This window comes from Ornithodoros turicata, chromosome 10, assembly GCF_037126465.1.
Source record: "Ornithodoros turicata isolate Travis chromosome 10, ASM3712646v1, whole genome shotgun sequence".
NCBI lineage: Eukaryota > Metazoa > Arthropoda > Arachnida > Ixodida > Argasidae > Ornithodoros > Ornithodoros turicata.
Window position 1 is genome coordinate 35,353,946 of NC_088210.1, and position 17,115 is coordinate 35,371,060.

A 17,115-nucleotide genomic window follows, 5' to 3' on the forward strand; every position below is an offset into this window, starting at 1 on the left:
CCCGCGCGAGGGCTGCACGACATCATCTTAGCTAGAGCACTAGCCAAACAAGCCAAACTTGAACAAGAGAGAAACTGATGTTCTGAGGCTGGAACACATAGAAGGGACAGATACATACAAAGCCTCAATTGCCTAAGTCGTCGATTTCCGTCGTATGAATGTGCGTATGAGTGAGCAAAAATGTAAGAGTGAAAGGAGGGTGAGTGAGAGTGAGTGGCTGGTTTGTCGTCAGATGACGCACCCCGAAAGTCGCTGGAGAGGCGTGTTAGCTTAGCTCAATTGGTAGAGCCCTGGACCGGTAATCCAGAAGATGTGGGTTCGATCCCTACAGCTGGCTAACCTTTTCAGTGACTTTCATCTTTCATCAAGCCAAACTTGTTGTTCTACTGCTTTAATCTTAGCTGTTTCGGGAAAAACTCGGACGGTAGATAACTTTTCGTTTATAACGCGTAGGTTATGCCTTCATTAGTCAAGAAAGCACTGATGTTTATTTACTCTTATAAAACTACGCCGCTCAGAGTGTCATTACTAAAACTTTTATTTTCTAAGGAACCACCAAGAGGTACTGATGCGCCTCCAATTGGTTGGACATTCGTGGAGTAACGATGTTGCCAACCGGGAGATATTTCTTAAAAGCATCAATTGCTTTTACCTGATTATTTTCACATCGAGAATGCAACGTTTCAACGACATAAATTAGTGTGAACATGAGACGTTGCAGTTGTTCATTTTATAACGTTTGGAACGGTTGTCTATTTCAATTAGACGAATTCCTTTCCTTCTGTGGGTGTGGACGAGCAATATTTATATAAAGGTCACTTCTTTCGACATGAAGACTGAAGCACAATAACTTTTATAACTCACCTCCTTGGTCGATCATTCCGGGAAACGTCACTGCACCTTCATAAATAGGATGGTGAGGTGAGAAAGAAAGGGGGATGTGAGTCGCGATCAAGTGACGACATAAATAAGAACTTGAAGTTCATTGAAGTTCATTCATTGGGGGGCTTGTTAAGGTGATCCAACTGAAACGAGGCACAGTGAGGCAAATAGAGAATAAAACCAAAGGAACACGTTCTCAAGAACGAGTTTGTTTGCTCCCTGTTTCGGGTTTTCTGTACTTGCAATGTATCAGCTCGCCTGCACCCTAGCACTTATGATGGTGAGGTACATCGATCGCCAATCGGTGGCAGAAGAAAATGGCGTCTCATGATGCTGCAACCACATGACACAATAAGCACCGCGAGGAAGCTATGGCTATGAGGGAGGGTATCAGGGGGACAGACATGATGTGATTGGACGCAGACTAGAAGGGGGAGGGGGTAATGGCATCCATTATTTTCTCAAAAATGACGAGTTTTCCAACAATCCTTCTTTGTGGAAAAATTAAAGAATACATTTGGACGATTATTTAGTGTCCCCACTTTTGGTTTCGTTGGGCCAAAAACCCCTGGAGGGAAGCAAAAAGGTTTTGAGCCAGACGAAAAGAAAAGTTGGATGAAACACAAGAAGAACGAGAAAAGAATCCTTTAAAACAATTCCGAGTGCCAAGTTTGTGAAATTAGATCACGGATATTACTGGGCTGCTCTTGCGCCATAGAAAACCTTTCCTTCTTTTTCTTTTACAAGAAAGCGTCGTGCGTGGCAAGAAAGAATAATGATAATATACGAGTACAATCTGCAGAAGGTACAGGCAGCCCTATGCAAATATTATCGACGAAATTTTTGTTTGCTCCAGCGGATAATTTTCAAAAAATATAATCGAGCCGATCTGGAATACTGTGTTTGAAGCAACAGAGAGGTAATGAAGTTTAGCGCTATTGGGCCCGCTAAAAAGTAATCTCGAATTCGGAAGTAATTTACAGAGGGAAACAAAGGTGGAGCAGAAAAATATGAGCCTTTCTGTTTGCTCAATGTACACGCGTGTAATTCGTTTAGCCTGGAGCGTCGCTTCACTGCTCCTTAGAAACAAAGCAGAGACGTTAAGGGCCCGAAATGTTCTTACGCAAGTGCATTAAGGTACTAAGGTCCGAAAGACAACCATTATGTTATGGCGAGCGGCGGATGAATTTTTGACCATATACGTCCCTGGCGTTTCTTATACCGTCGAGGACCATAGGTGATCCACCGAGGCATCCTCCCCAACAAGAAAACCGACTTTCTCTCCAAGATGGTTCTAGAAGACTGTGATTGCAAGATGGAATCCAGACCGACCGTCGTAAGCAGTCTACTGTCAACGTAGCTGAGGCTGGGGCTAATGACAGTTGATCTCTCAAATGGGAACGTGGGTTTTCACCCTTCCTGGTCTGCCTTTACGACACCATCATGCCTTATATGTGACAGCCGAGAGCCATCCTGGTCTCCTGTTGCAGTCTTCGGTCTGAGAGAGAAGTCAGGCCACGGATTAGCCATAACAATAACCTCCGCCTTGCGCTTACATAAAATGTATGCCTTGCGTGGCCATTTTCGAGATGAGACTCCCTCTCTAAAGGACACCATCAACGACGACCGTTAAAATGAAATGGGAGGAGATATAGAATGGCTGCACTTTGGAAGCGCTTCATTATTCGCTCGGAAGCTATAATGACATTCTGAAACGAGAGAAAAGTGAGGAACGAATGCAAATATTTTTGAAATGCGATGTGGGCAAGCATTACCTCTTGTCCCATCTTACAGTTGCCAATACAAAGTGAGGGATGAATGCAAATTTGAACGGTACGATCGATATGTAGCCCAGTTTGATCCAATTATCTTTCCAGATTAAAACCCCCGTGAAAAAATTCGTGGACCTTAATCCTATTATCGCTGTACCACAATTTTAGTTTCAGAACTGAACTGAATCTCCACTTGGATGCTAACGCACCGGGCCGTTTCTATGGGGGGGGGGGGGGGGGGGGGACGCCGAGCGGCAGGTTCCGAGAGCTAGGTTGGACAATAAAACGAGAATCAAGATAATTTTTCTTCTTGTTTCCAGAGCGTCTAATTGGGGGGTGGCGCTTAGCGTAATTTTGCTCCACGCGGAAGCTCGCCTCGCTTTGCTAACGGAGTCCGGTATTAAAAGAGACCACAAGTGGGGCCGTCCGTTTCGACGCTACAATGGACGATTGATCGTCTTAGTATTTTGTTTTTATTGCGTGTTAGCGCCGCGAAGCAACTGTGGCTATGGGCGCCGTACAGACGTGGACATGTGGAGAGAGGACAGAAGGAAGGAGTGGGGGACCTCCTGGGGGAACTCCAGAGAAAACCTGAGACAGCACAGCCGGACCCGCGTCACCTCCGACTTGGAAGGCGACGCCACGCGAACTGTGCTCTCTTGTGGCATGATCTTCCACAAGTCCCATAACATTCCAGAACTCACTTCCACTGCCCTAACATCAAGAACTTATCATCCGTCCTCCCTATCATTAGCAGCGAATACTTGCTTCATAATAAATTACGTACTCACAAAAACACTAGAAGGGAACTTTGAGGCATATATATTTTTCCTGCATAGCGCAGTAAGCTGGACTTGATTTCGCCGTAAAAGCCGAAGATGTTGGCAACAGTGGAGCACGACACGTCAGGGTGATAAAGCGATGGAGAAAAGCACTTATGTCGCTCGACAATCTAATAATTGTTCTCCACGATGGGAGGCTTTCAGCGGCTTCAGCTGAAGAGTCAACCCCAAAATGCTACCTTGAATAAGACGCACCTTGACAATTCTCTTTTGCCGCGTTCCCTTAAAATGCCTCTTTTCCCATTCGCTTTAGAGACTTTTTTTTTCTCCTTTGTTAGCAACTTGGGCATGTGTTCAAAAATACGATTTACATCGGCGTTGATGCAGATGAAAAGCCGTTCTTTGTCGCATTTTTCGGGAGAGAATTCTTTTTGACGCGGAATGACGCGAAAAAAATCACTGAAATGAACTCATTGACAAAAATATCGGGAATTTTATAAGTCACGATCTTATCATAATCATTCTACGACGCGTTATTTCTGGATTGACTTTCAATTGAAAAAAAAAATGAAGGACGATTAATGTAATTAATGCGGCGGAAGTGCGTTAGCATTCAACCGACCCACCCACTAGCACTATGTACCCCTAATTATCAGTAACTGTTACTAACTACACAGCCACAACAGCGGCGTGTTTTGAAACGCTACTTTCGCTCTTCCTTCGTCTCGTTCGCCCGCCGAGCAGCGGCATCCGCTGCCTGACGTTGCTTGCGGTGTTCCTCGGTTTCGGCACCTCATCGCCTTCGCTCAGAATCCGTCTTCTTTTGGCGCCAACTTGGCCCCAGCACTCTTACTCGGTTCACACTCCATTGTGTACTTGAATTCAGCCCGCCTTGCACAGCCACAAGTTCGGACTCACCCATGTATCTGGCGTGCCGCCAAGACCGCTTCCGCAGACGTCATAGCAGACGTGCTCCTCTCCGTGACGTCACCCGCCGCGTACATTGGCTTCCGCTCCGTGACCTACATTCTCTTACACATGCCCTCCTCCTCTCCACGTTTGGACTACGGATCGAAGCCGACACTTTTCCTTAAAACGCCGCTTTTAATGCTGACGCATTAATAATATGGAGACTGTGGAGTCCAGCTCACTTGCTGTGTAGCTTTTAGCTTCCACTTGCACAATCTGTGTCATGGAAACAAACAAACAAGTAAATATGTGAATTATTGTACACTTGTACCGCTAAAGGAGGCAGGACGAAGAATTCTTATCAGATGAGTGAGTAGACAAACTGTAGTACAATGGGACTATGGAGTCGATCCTCTTCTGTGTTATGAATATCCATGAATATTGAAGGGGTGACAATGGCACAACGTAAATTCACCATTAATGTCGTCGCCCGACCCGTTTGCGCTTTATCATCTTATATTTGCTTTCTTGTCTAGAGACAAACGAACGCGGATCGTTAAAGTTCTTCTTTATCCTTCATTTTTCGAGCCAGAAAACGAGGAAAGGTTAGGTAGGCAGGCATAGACCGACTTGCTATTCCTTTCATAAAAGAAAGAGACTTCAACAAGTCAACACTCAATGACTTCCAAAATAGGGAATATCGAACGCGGGTCACGGAGATCTCTTACATCCGGCTCTGTCGGCATGAATAAAGAATGAGGAACCTCCGGACAACATCCGCAGGATGTACCTTCTGGTTTCAGCTGCCAAGTATATGTCTCGTTTCGGAACGATGCCTCGAAGGGAAGTCATGTGACGGTCGTTTTGGGTTTATGATTTCACTTTGAGAAGACATCTCCTGGTAGCAGCAAGGACATGCACACAGCGCTGCAGCTTTCAACGGATATTACGGAGACAGTATGTTTATTTCATTACCCTACAATAATGTTTTTTAGGTCAAAGTGCAAAAGTGCGATCCACTGCAACGCTATACAGATACGCAGGAGACATCTCTACTTCAAGCGTCCAATTGGAAGGAAATATTATGCAATATTCCGAATACATTGTTCAGTAGCCGGCGAAAGATTTCAGGTTTGGAAGACTACTTGAATGGCAATTGCAGTATATCAAAATAAACAATTGTGTAATTGAAAGAATGAGTATGGCTTCTTTTGTCAGCCTTGTGATTAACTTAATCGTAAGAATCAGCATAGCAAAGCCGATGTCGTATATTTTATTTTCAACTGGCCTATGTACACTCTCATTATCGCAAATACTCCTCGCTCAACGGTCACACCCGAACAAAGTTACATGTACGACAATCTATTGAAACTCAAAAACCATATCAGCGGCGGCGAACCACCAAACGAGTTTAATTTGATTATCCAATATTTACCATACAAATCCGCCAACAAGAGCAAATATCGTAAAAAAACTCAAAAGATCTTGTCTCTTTCAAGTGCGATCTACTGCTGCGGTACAAGTGCAGCGAAAATATCTATCCAGCACCAAGAAAGCGCAGCGAGTATATGTCATTGATGGATTGATTGGTTGATTGAGTGAGATATAAAAAATGTGGAGATGTGAGACCCGACAAAGTCGGTTCAGGCTACTTCAGTATTCGTGAATAGAAAAGAAAATAGAAAAAACAATCTCAAGATGACCAAGAGGCATAAAAAAAAAAAAGAAAAGAAGAAGGAAAACCACACACACACACAAATAAAACAGAACAAGCAGGGTCCACCTGTGGAACGAGTCGAGTAAATGAAATAAGAGTTGAAATGAACGTAGACACCAATGGCCCTCATCACACTGCACAATGTACGCTGTCCTTAAGACAGTAACCGAAAAACACGGAGACATCAGAGGGTGTCAGAAGGATTTTAAAAATTCCATATCAGCGTGTATGGCCGGTACTTGGTGACCCACAGGCGAAACTTTTTAAACATCAAATAACTTTCTCGGTACTGAAATGCTGGTTATAATCCAGTTGGTCAAGATACGATTCTAAGATACGGCGATAATCTCTGTATCTAGCGCAGTCTTGAATGACGTGTGCAGCGTTCTACAATTCGGCGAAGGAACCTTTCCGAGCTTAAACCGTAGACGACCGTTGTAGGGAACATTGAGGCGCAGCCGATAGATGATGGATGCAAGTGGCAGTTCTGATGGCATTCCAGATTTGAGCTCAGCCTCACGATCAACTCTGTCAGGCATGTGGAATGCTTCTTCCCCAGTGGTTCATAACATACACTTTCCACAAGGGTACAAATGGTTCTCTTCAGCTTCGTCAGCTTTAGTAAAGCATGCGCAGCATGTTCGGATCCCGGTCCTCGTGTGGGCTCGTCTTGCGTCTGAGTCTGCGTCAGTGTTTGCATTTTCCAATAGCTTAGTCTGAGTCTGCTGTTGGTATTATCCCGCGCGCGCGACAATCGGGGACCACGTGTTTATTTTGCAACGGGGACTTTGAGAACTTCCAGGGGCACCCCCTTCTATACACGATACAACGCATCCTCCGTTCTCCTTGACGGGGGACATGCAAAGGAATAAATGAAAATTTTGAATCAGTATGCACATTGCACGGTCATTTCAGTGTATGAGTATTTGACAAAGAAACGTCCTTTTAATAATACGAGAAAGTAGAGAGTTTAGTTAACATGAAAAACAGGGGGGAGTAATTCGAACGTAAAGAATAGGTTACTAACTGTAAACTAAAACGTGACTTGTGGAAGACCCCCCAGGTGTCACGAATTTAGAAATGAACAGTGATGCACAAGGTCCGCTTTATTTTATCTATTTATCCGTCATAGTAATGTCTCCAAAACACAGTGTAAGTCCAGTCCTTCTCTCTCTGATTTTCCTAAATGTTTTTCCAACTTCCAATCGTAAGCAATAGCGTGTAAGCCGCAGATATTTCAGGTTTGCACGCACACACACAGGGAATTACAAAGGCATGTTCGCAAACGTACGTGAAAACTTACAATAATACCATCGCTCCAGTTCTTAGCTTAGACTGGACAGTTGGGTTGTCTGAACGGAGAGCGAAAAGCTCCGTTCACTATGTTCTTAGCGTTGGTGGTATTTTATGTCTATTGCAGTCGTTTCTCTGCGACGTTTCATGATGTAGGCGAACGGTTTAAGGCGATTTGAGGCTCGATTTGAGGTTGACGCGGGGTTCAAAGTCGGGGAAACATTGCAGAGTGCGTGGACACAATGTAGGTGACAACGTCAAAATCGGGGATACGGGTAATATAGACAAGAAAAAGCTCGGTGTTAGAACACTTGACGACTAATCGCCGAGTTCCGCCATTAACCTCGTTGCCGGCTCCGGTGACTAAATTTAGTGAATATATCCCGTACGAGGCTGTGAGAGCCCATTGGAAATTTTTCACGGTGTGCTTAAGAATGTCCCTGCCACCGCATCTTTGCAGCTGCAAGGGAGAGATAACGCGATGACCTCGTGCTGTGTCGAGGCTGCCGTTGGAAGAGATCACTCATGGAGGTTCTCCCTTACATGAATTACAGAGGCTGAGCAAACATTTGAGCGTCACCAACGCGGGAGCAGTGATCTGGCAGACGAGTACCTGTGCTGGGACTCGAACCCACACCTCTCTGATTGCCGATCAGATGACGCTACGTCGGTGATAGACGGCCCTGCATGTTTTCCCATCCACTATTGTGAACACCTTCAGATCTACTGAAACTCTCAAACACTGGAATGGACGGGAAAACTAAATCTCCAATATCAACGTATGGCTGATAATGCAGACAGATAAGGGTCCACACTATTGCGTAACAATTGCTTCCGTCACTTTCGAAGGGGATTGCCCCTTCGAAAGCGACGGACGCATGGAGTTGAATTTTTGGACGGAACGACGCAAGAAATGCCTGTCGTTGTCCCGGTAACTGCAGTTTGGCTGTTTCTCGTAACGCAAAAGTGCGGACGTACCAATGCGTCCGTGACCGCTGATGGACGTACGTATTGAAACGCGGTCGAAGGAAAGAAATTATTCCTTTTCTAAATGGACGTTGAAAACGCTATGCAGCCATTCGCGCAGTCCCTCAGCTTTTCCCTCGTGCACGTAGAACGGTCTCAAATAAGGTAGTACCACAACAACGGCATGTGAGGTTCACGTTGTTTTCACCATAGTGTTGTGGCCCGTCTGTGGACAGACGCTTTGTCACGTCCAACCTTTTCTTTCTCTCATGCGCAGAGACGTAGTGTTTGAGACCCGTGTCGGGTTTTCTAGCTGACCTGGGGTTCTTTTCTCCGCGGTGTTTACCTCGGCCGGGATCGAACCTGCGATCTTGAGCTCAGCACGTTACCGACTGAGCTACCATGCTGCCATACCATGCTGAATACGCAGGTTCTCGTTTCCAAACAAGGGTAAAAAAGAAATGGCAATGTACAGTGCTCACTACATTCGATACAACTGAGTCCATCTGTGCCTGCGTATTGTTCACGCATAAGCTATTAGTGCCGCTGTCATGCATTAAAGTTTTCCCCGAGGAACAGACATAATGACCGCAATAAAGCACGTCGAACGCAGGCCTTCCACGTCACTAATGTGGGGAGATAGAATAATCGGCTTTTGCCTCAAAGAATTATGATGATAAACATTCCCAGCACCGAGGGCACCGGTGATTCTAAGCTACAACTACTTTTCTGGAGCGGCAGTTTGTGGGCGGTGACTATATGTAGGGGGGGCCTGCAATAAACACACGCTCGTATCACTCTAAAAAGGCAACCCGGGAAAAGAAAAGTCGCTAGGATGTCGTGTTCAACCTAAGAACAAAATGCAGTCACTCAACCCTAAGAGAGTTATCCGCAAGGAGCCTCCTGACGTCATGGTTAATTAGCTTCATTAATGAAAGGGAGATTCTTTGCTTTGTTTAAGCTCTGCACTGGAAACTAGCAAAAACCCACAACCGGCGGAGCTCTGTGTTGATGAAAGGATATTGTTGGCCTTCTGCTGTGACATGATGGACGAAGAGCGATTACACTTTCGTGTGAATTTATCAGTAGTACCGCCAGGGCTGCCTTTCGAGGCCCGTGATTGGAGCAAACGAGTCACATGTTTTTCTTCTTCTTTTTCCCCCTTCCAAAAACCCCCCAGAGACATGTTCAGTCCGGGTTTGCAAGCGTTGTTTTGCGGCATTTTATCTTTGTTCTGGCTTGTGACGCATAGGACGGATGATTCCCAATGTCTCCGTAGCTCGCTGTACAAGTCGCACAGAGGAAAGGATTCGATTACAGCAGATTGAAATCGTCCACGAGGAAGACTTAACTGTATTGCCGCTGTTATTTTCTGGATGCTAAGTTGTGGAAAAGCATGTCGCAATGCGTATAAGCCTAACAGGGTCTGATTCAAGCTTCCATCTCAGACTGAAACACTTGGAGAAGCAAGAGTGCTCAAGTGGAATGCCGTTCAAACAACCAGACGAAACGGAGCGGACAGTTATCCTTAGCGGGTAAATGTTGACTTACACTTAGCTATGTAAATGTACGTTGGGAGCTGTTATCTTACTTTTGCCGGAGCCATCTCCGTGGCTTGATGAAATCGCTCCAATGCACTGTGAATCTCTTATAGCTATTGAATTGTACTGTAATGCAACATTTACAATGTCTGTACTGAAGAACCCCGAGACGAGGGGCGCGGAAAAAAGGGGACAAACACAATGTCTGTCTAGTAGAAACCTGGGGAGGTAGGGAAGTATGAAATATGTCTGTCTAGGTACTACGAAACAATCGGTCGATGAAGGTACTTACCATGGGTACCTTCCGGGTGTACTTAAGTGTGGCTGTTGTAATCAATTCTATAACAGGCACTTGAACCACGCATGGTAGTGGTGGATATTAAATGGCATGTCCAGCTCACAGAACAATAATCTCAATTATGACTCGTCATGAGACTCTGCTGGAAGTAGCACATAAGGACTCACCTGGAGAATTTCTTCTCCACTGTCAGAACTGAAAGCAACATTGCGGCTTATCCTCAAGTCTTCTGTCCAAGTTCGCGATTACTCTGTTGGTGATGGAATCGACTTGACGCACTATAAAGAAGGCACCTAGAGAAGCTAGTGAGCCGTGCAATGCGGGAGTTATGCGAGGCTTTGGAAAACTCGTCCAAGTTTTCTCAAGAGCATGGTCGTGTAAAGTTATGCCGTTACCCCAGAGAAAAGAACACCATCGAAGCACGTGTTCTAACTATTGCAGCATGCTCACAAAGGTTTCAACGCAAATAAGGCAGATATTATTTTCCTTACTGTGACACAAATGAGATACACTTTCGTTCACAATTCTTGATTGTCTTCCTCCGAAACTCGTCAACTTTTACTCGATGCCACAGTGAAAAGCAAGCCATCTTTGAAAGCAGGGGGCAAAAGTGTTCACATGGGAGTTTTAGCCAATAGTTTATGCAAAGGCTGTCTCTCCAAAGTTATGCGCTATCCTGGAAGTTGATGTTTGACGGGATGTCTCGAGACGTGCACTTTGAGCCAACACGTCTACAGGTGGTCAATGGGTAAAATGATGTTTCGCCGTAACAAAATTAATAAAATGCTGTGAGAATAAAGCATGCATGTTTTGACATAACAGACAGATGAATTAATTCATTTGATGTATTGCATATTTGGTAAGGAAACTATTGCATCTTACGAGGGTAGACTCTTTGAACTCCGCACGGGTGAGGGAAGGTCGGCGCTCTGGACTCAAAATGGCGGCTGCGTTCTGTACTCTGTTTCCCTAAATATAGAGGACGATGATCCAATCTCTAAACGAGAACTCCCCATTTGCTTCAACGAATCTCAATGGCATATTGGCACAAAATTGTCACAATTTTATCATTTACCTTCTATCTGGGAAAAATGTGGGCATGTTTCATTTTCTATACCTTTCGCGACGTCGTTTTGCAGCTAAAAGAGGTCGTTTGCAACTATTTCGTGGACCAATTCCAACCAATTTTTGGACAAATGTTCAGAACACGAATGAGCTATGCACATATCTTACGCTGACGAGGATGAAACGAAAAGGCGACTGTTGAGACGTCGGCAGAAGAACCCCCTCTTCCAAGTGTTTGCCATAATTGATTCGCGGTTGTAACGCGGACCTGCCAGCGATTAGACCAAGGCCATAACTTGGCTTCCATTCGATATTCGATATATGAAAGTGAACTGCACGTAAGACAAGTTCTATTGTTTCTGCAGATAATCGTGGACCACGTCAAATTGCCCTCTTTCTATGCATTGACACGATAAGGAATAATCAGCAAATGACACCGTTAATGAAACTGTCCGTGTCATCCACGTACGGAAATATATATGCGGCCAAAACGAGGATTAATTACTGCGCAGAGCGAATGTCACAGTGCTCAGAGAAGATCATTTTTTCACCAGTTATGTTAATCCCGGCTATGGTCGTTACGTCACGTAAAAAAACGCATGACGTCACAATGATATAGTTTAGAGCGTCCCGGTCCGAGTGAAGGACTAGATGCACGTCTTGTCCGTTCCACGCACATCGAATGAATTCTTTCCGAGAGCGTCTCGCATAAGGGATCTTAGAGAGTCTACAAAGTTAATCTATTAAGGCGGATATTTCGTTGCTCAAGAAACGACTCTCTTCTTTATTAATCAAGCTCTTGCGTCGTGTCAGACTATCGATTGATTCCGAAACAATGTATATGACGTGTTTCGATCAAACAGGAGGCGTCCATATTGCATTGTCGCAAGCCGTAGTTATGGTTATATACATGTAGGAAGATAGCCATTTTATGAGCTTGTTTCAACCATGACGTCATTATTGTTGCTTAATAATCTTATCAATGATATGATATCACTGGATTAACTATGACATGATATCACTGATTAATCTTATCCAGTGACGTCATGATGACCTCACTGATATGAGGGCGGAGCGGCTGCGGCTTTGAGTGACGTCATACGACCTTGATGACGTCATTTCCATTGCTTGGCTGGAGTGGTAATCTCTTGTACTACTACGGTAGACGATGATTTTGAGCACTGCCAAGAAATATGAATGCCACTATCTCGTTACGTCCCATAGCATGCATTAAACCCATTTTCGCTTTCAGGTGAGCTATTTTTCAACGAGCCCCGAGCTGAGCAACAAACAGAGATTCGAGTATTTCCTGCGCACAGTGCCTTCCGACAAGAATCAAGCGCACGCCATGGTGGAAATCATCAAATTGCTCAAGTGGACCTACGTGTCTATCCTATACGAGGAGTCAAACTACGGCCTCAAGGTAACGTCTTGCTTTGCTCATGTCACGTTTCACGATAACAGAGACCCGGCGAAAACCCCCTGGGAGGACATTAGAAACTGCCACAGACACATGTCTGTGGCAGTCGTCTAGTGGTAGTCGTCAGCACAGACGTCTCATAAGAGTACCAATTGCTTGTTTCGCGTCCGCTTGGGTGAAATACGTAGGGTGCGTCGATACGCCACGTGCCTAATGTTAGTGGTAGCCAATTTACCAGAAGTCGCCGCTCAAATACATCGAGATCGTAAAACCTAAAAGCAGCAGCCGCACACACGACCAAGCCCAGTACACTTTGTTTGATATATTTACTGCCCATTTATGGTAGCATATATTTGTCCTGCCCATTCATAATACTATAGATTTATAATCAACTGTATGCGTCGCTTGCATAAACCATTCCATTCGTTGCACAAAGATACGACAAAGGCTCAGGAAGGCGAACACAGAAGGTCCCATAGAGTGGGTGGATCAATAGATGTAGTAAGAGAACCGTCCTACCCATATGAATAGAATACAAGAGCTGTCAGTGGAAAAATATGCTGAGGAAAACGTTGCTCCTCAGATCGTTGTTTCATTTTCTTGTCAAAGCACCTTCTCATGGAACCATCTACCCGATTCTCGAAGGGTCTACGCAACGTTCCGCTGTGATCTCCTCCTACTATAATCGGCTCGTATTTCTAATAACTTCATTTCGACTGTGTGTCGTTCAACCGATGTCAACCGATGTTCAACCCGTGGACGACGACGGAGATGTGTCTCTGCCCCACAGCTGCCCTCCTTCACGGCTATAAAAAAACGTTTCCACGTCATAACCACGTGGTATTGCTGCGTCAGGCATCATCATTAGTTCAATTGGCCGAAGGAGATTGCGCGCACCGCGATAGGTTGCCAAAGTGTCGAAGTAGCATTCTTTCGCGGCCAGCTCGTCTGGCGGGCAGTTACGAGAAGGGAAGAGTGACAGCACCGTTCAAAGAGAAGTATGTTCGCAGATTTGTTCATGTGTGAAAGTGACTCTGCGTATTTTGTGATATTTCCCGACACAAGTATCCTACAAACAATGTCTGCAGTTCAGAACTGGAATGCAGTTATGAGCTGACGCCTAAGGAACACTTTTGAGCGCCGTCGCATTTTCAAATGCAGTGACTCTGTGTCGGTGTGGCATTTCCCGTTTCGTCGTAACCTTTGGTGCACTGCAAGCAACGAAAAAAGATGCTCACCGCGAAATCGCATACACCCATGTAATGTTGCTCGCTTCTAGGAGTAGACTGTGTGTCTTTTGCGAGTCCGAACTTGGTTTGATTGCAGTTTGTCAACGAACGCAACGCTTTGGGCTCTGTACGTATAGTAAATATTTGTGAGAGACTTTTCAGTCAATACGATGCACCAAATAAATGTGTATTGTTCAAAATTTGTCGGTTGTTTTGAAATAAGGAATAACAAGCGTCAGACATGAAAACCAGTACAAGTCGATGGTAGCCAAGACCGGCCGAAAGGCGAGCCAAACTGAGAGACTCCTGATTGGCTGAATGCTAGGCATCACCGTGCATTTTCATTGGCTGCATGCCCAGTGTTGCCTGAATTATCTCAAACTATGGGCTCTATGGGGAGCTGTGGGGGCCTGCCTCTGCTGCCGCACGCCACTGCGCCAGCCAGCCAGTTCTACCCGCACAGTCCTAGCGTGAGGCCACGAACATCTGCCCGCTGGGACATTCCATCATCGCTGGTCAGGACTCATGTAGAGGAAGCATTAATGGCACATATGGTTCTAGTGTCACGGTTTATCATCCCTCACTAAATGGTACGAGCGACCAGCAGTGCGATACACGTGCATTTCTACGATAATGATAATGAGGGAATTATAACCTGGCGAAAAACAGCCAGAGGGGCATCACCAGCGGAACCTCCTGGTTGGCATGGCAACGGCGCAGAGAGTCCATCTCACATCGAAGGTCAAATAGAATGTGGCGATTCTGTCAGTCTTTGGAGACGGTATTAGACTTTCTCTCTTCCCGTGGCTGCAGGTGGCTTTCTAGTCGGACGTCACCTCAATCAACGGCTCTCGACAGCTCGTATGACTTGCGTTCTTTAATACTGCAGCGATTACGAGTGACGTTCCAAAAAAAGACAGAAAAAAAGAGGCAGCGTAAAGTTAGCTCTGCCGCAGTATTCGTTATAAAAAGGCACGCTTTACAGGCAGGTCAAATTGCGCCGCGTGGTACAGAATTTCTAATTTTTCTTACGATTTCACTTACTTACTGATTTCTTACTTTCGGAGCTGGTATGGTCTAGCCGCGTTACAAAAGTCGCGGCCCCCTAGCTACGGGCACGAAATTTTACGAGCTCCCGTGGCATAGTGGTTAGGGTTTCCACAGCGAGGCTGGGAGGTGACGAGGGTTCGAATCCCAGTACCAGTTTGGGCCTGTTGGATAAAATCGCTAAAACAGTGCATAAAACATAAGGACAACCACAGTGCTGAGTAAGGTGTGTACGGTGGCGGATCATTAAACATTTGTTGAAAGTGCAGTGCGTCCTTCTTGTTTTTAGCACAGTTTTAGCGATTTTTTCCTGCATACTTTCCAGACCAATGCCGGCACACTTCCCCTTGAAGTCTGCACAGGACGCATACTAACCCCCCCACTCCTTCCTATTGTCAACGTCTCTCCATCTTTCAACGGCTGTACGCCGCTCATAGCCACTGTTGCTTCGCGGCGATAACACGGAACGCCACGAAATTCATAGGTCAGGGTCGGTAGAGTCTGGCTTGGAGTCCTGGCGTCAGTAGCTTTCTCCTGGTTTATTTGAATTATCATTGATCCTTGGCTTATGTGTGTGTGTCGTCCATGTTTGTCTCGTTGTTCACTTTCCGACCTACTGGATGATACCGACCATGTCAGAGTCTGTAACTCTTATATTGGCCTCTAGGGCGATACTCTACCCCATCGCTGGTGGTGATGTGGGGAATGAAATCCCTTCACAATAAGGATCCAAGTCCTATAAGGTGTCCAAAAAGGTGAAGAGAGCTTCGAGGGCAGAGCGTTGGTGGGCTGGATTTGGACAAAGCAATTTTGAGAGAGGGCGAGAGTGCAGCTGACGAAGAGACCCGGAGAGTGTGGGCAATAAAGAAGAATGTGTTCTATGAGATGGGATGTGAAAGGCGTCGTGTATGACGAACGCGGAGTTGCCGTTTCTGGATGCAGTATGTGCTGCTGTAGACGTAGAAAACTTCTCGTCTACCAGAGCATAAAAATGGGCTCGAAGGGCTTGAGGAGGGACATGATATCTTCTTTCCAGAAGGTTCGGAAGGCTTACGAAGGTTGGTGGTACCGGCGGAGACCAGAGGGCTTCCGGCGATGTTACGTTCTTAGCTACGAAGCCTGTGAGACTGTGGCGAGTCCTCTGCGCTACTCGATACAAGTCGCTTTCAGGGCGGTATCGAATTTTCCTGAGGAGCGGGTGACGGGGAATGTGAGCACGCAAACATAGGAAGTGCCGAGCCGTTTCACGTTCGCGTAGAACCTCAATCGAGAGTGGACCAGCTCCAGCCAGGACTTGCCGTATTTCAGCCATCCTTGGAACCCCAAGGCAGCGACGAAGGCTTCGAGCAAACACGGTCAGATTGGTATTTAATGATGATGTTGAAATCCTGTGCAGGATAGGAAGGCTGTAAAGCACAGTTGCCCTCACCAAAGACGTGTCAACTGCTAGCAGTGAGTGCTGATCACAGAAATATGTTTAGTGCAGGGAGCTATCACTGCACTTTGGTTTCAGGGTGCTTAATGTTTCGAGCAGACGCAGTGGGTCTGATGACACTTGGGCCCTGTCCCGCGTACATGCCGTCTACATATTTGCCGTCACCGTGCCACATATGTTCCGGGCCGACTACGACTTACAACCCATGCCTACGGTCTATCGACCCATTGATGGAGTCTGTTGTCGCTTGGAACCGCAGTCGTAAAGAAGAATCCCTTCTCCACCGCCTTCGACTCAATGTTGCCCACACAGCCTCACTTCTCTTCAAAATGGGTCGGCTAAATTCACAAAACTGCAATGTCTGACATCCCACATGAGCTCCTGCATTGTCAGCAGCACCTTCACCATAAGGACACCCGCCGCTGCCGTCTACTCCAGATTGGGTGTGACGACTTTTCGTTGGCCGTTCTCCTTGGCCCCGTCTTGCACTCCAACCAGTGGGCTGTCACTGCCGCGCTCCTCGGGTTTGTCCGAGTCTCAGGACTGGTGAAGTGCACGTGACCGTTGTTCTAGTGTCTCTTTTCTTCTTTCCTTTTCCTCTCTTTCCTTCTTTTTCTTTATTAAGAAAAAAAGAAAAGAAAGGTTAGTCCCAGCCCCAGCGCAGGGAAACGATGGAAATGTACAGGCAGATAAGGTGATCGAGTCAGCCTATTATTGTGGCAACACGTGCCGCAGGGTAGGACTGCGTATAATTTCGAC

General features: G+C 45.9%; 1 protein-coding gene across 3 annotated transcripts in view; it reads left to right on the plus strand.

Annotated features, from left to right (window-relative positions):
• The window catches only part of LOC135370038 (metabotropic glutamate receptor 2-like), a 151,419-nt gene that overhangs the window by 94,812 nt on the left and 39,492 nt on the right, over positions 1 to 17,115 (plus strand). For all 3 annotated transcript variants that reach the window (XM_064603708.1, XM_064603709.1, XM_064603707.1), the window contains exon 4: positions 12,478 to 12,648. In XM_064603708.1, the coding sequence (XP_064459778.1) occupies positions 12,478 to 12,648 (171 nt within the window). The remainder of the gene's footprint in view (positions 1 to 12,477; positions 12,649 to 17,115) is intronic.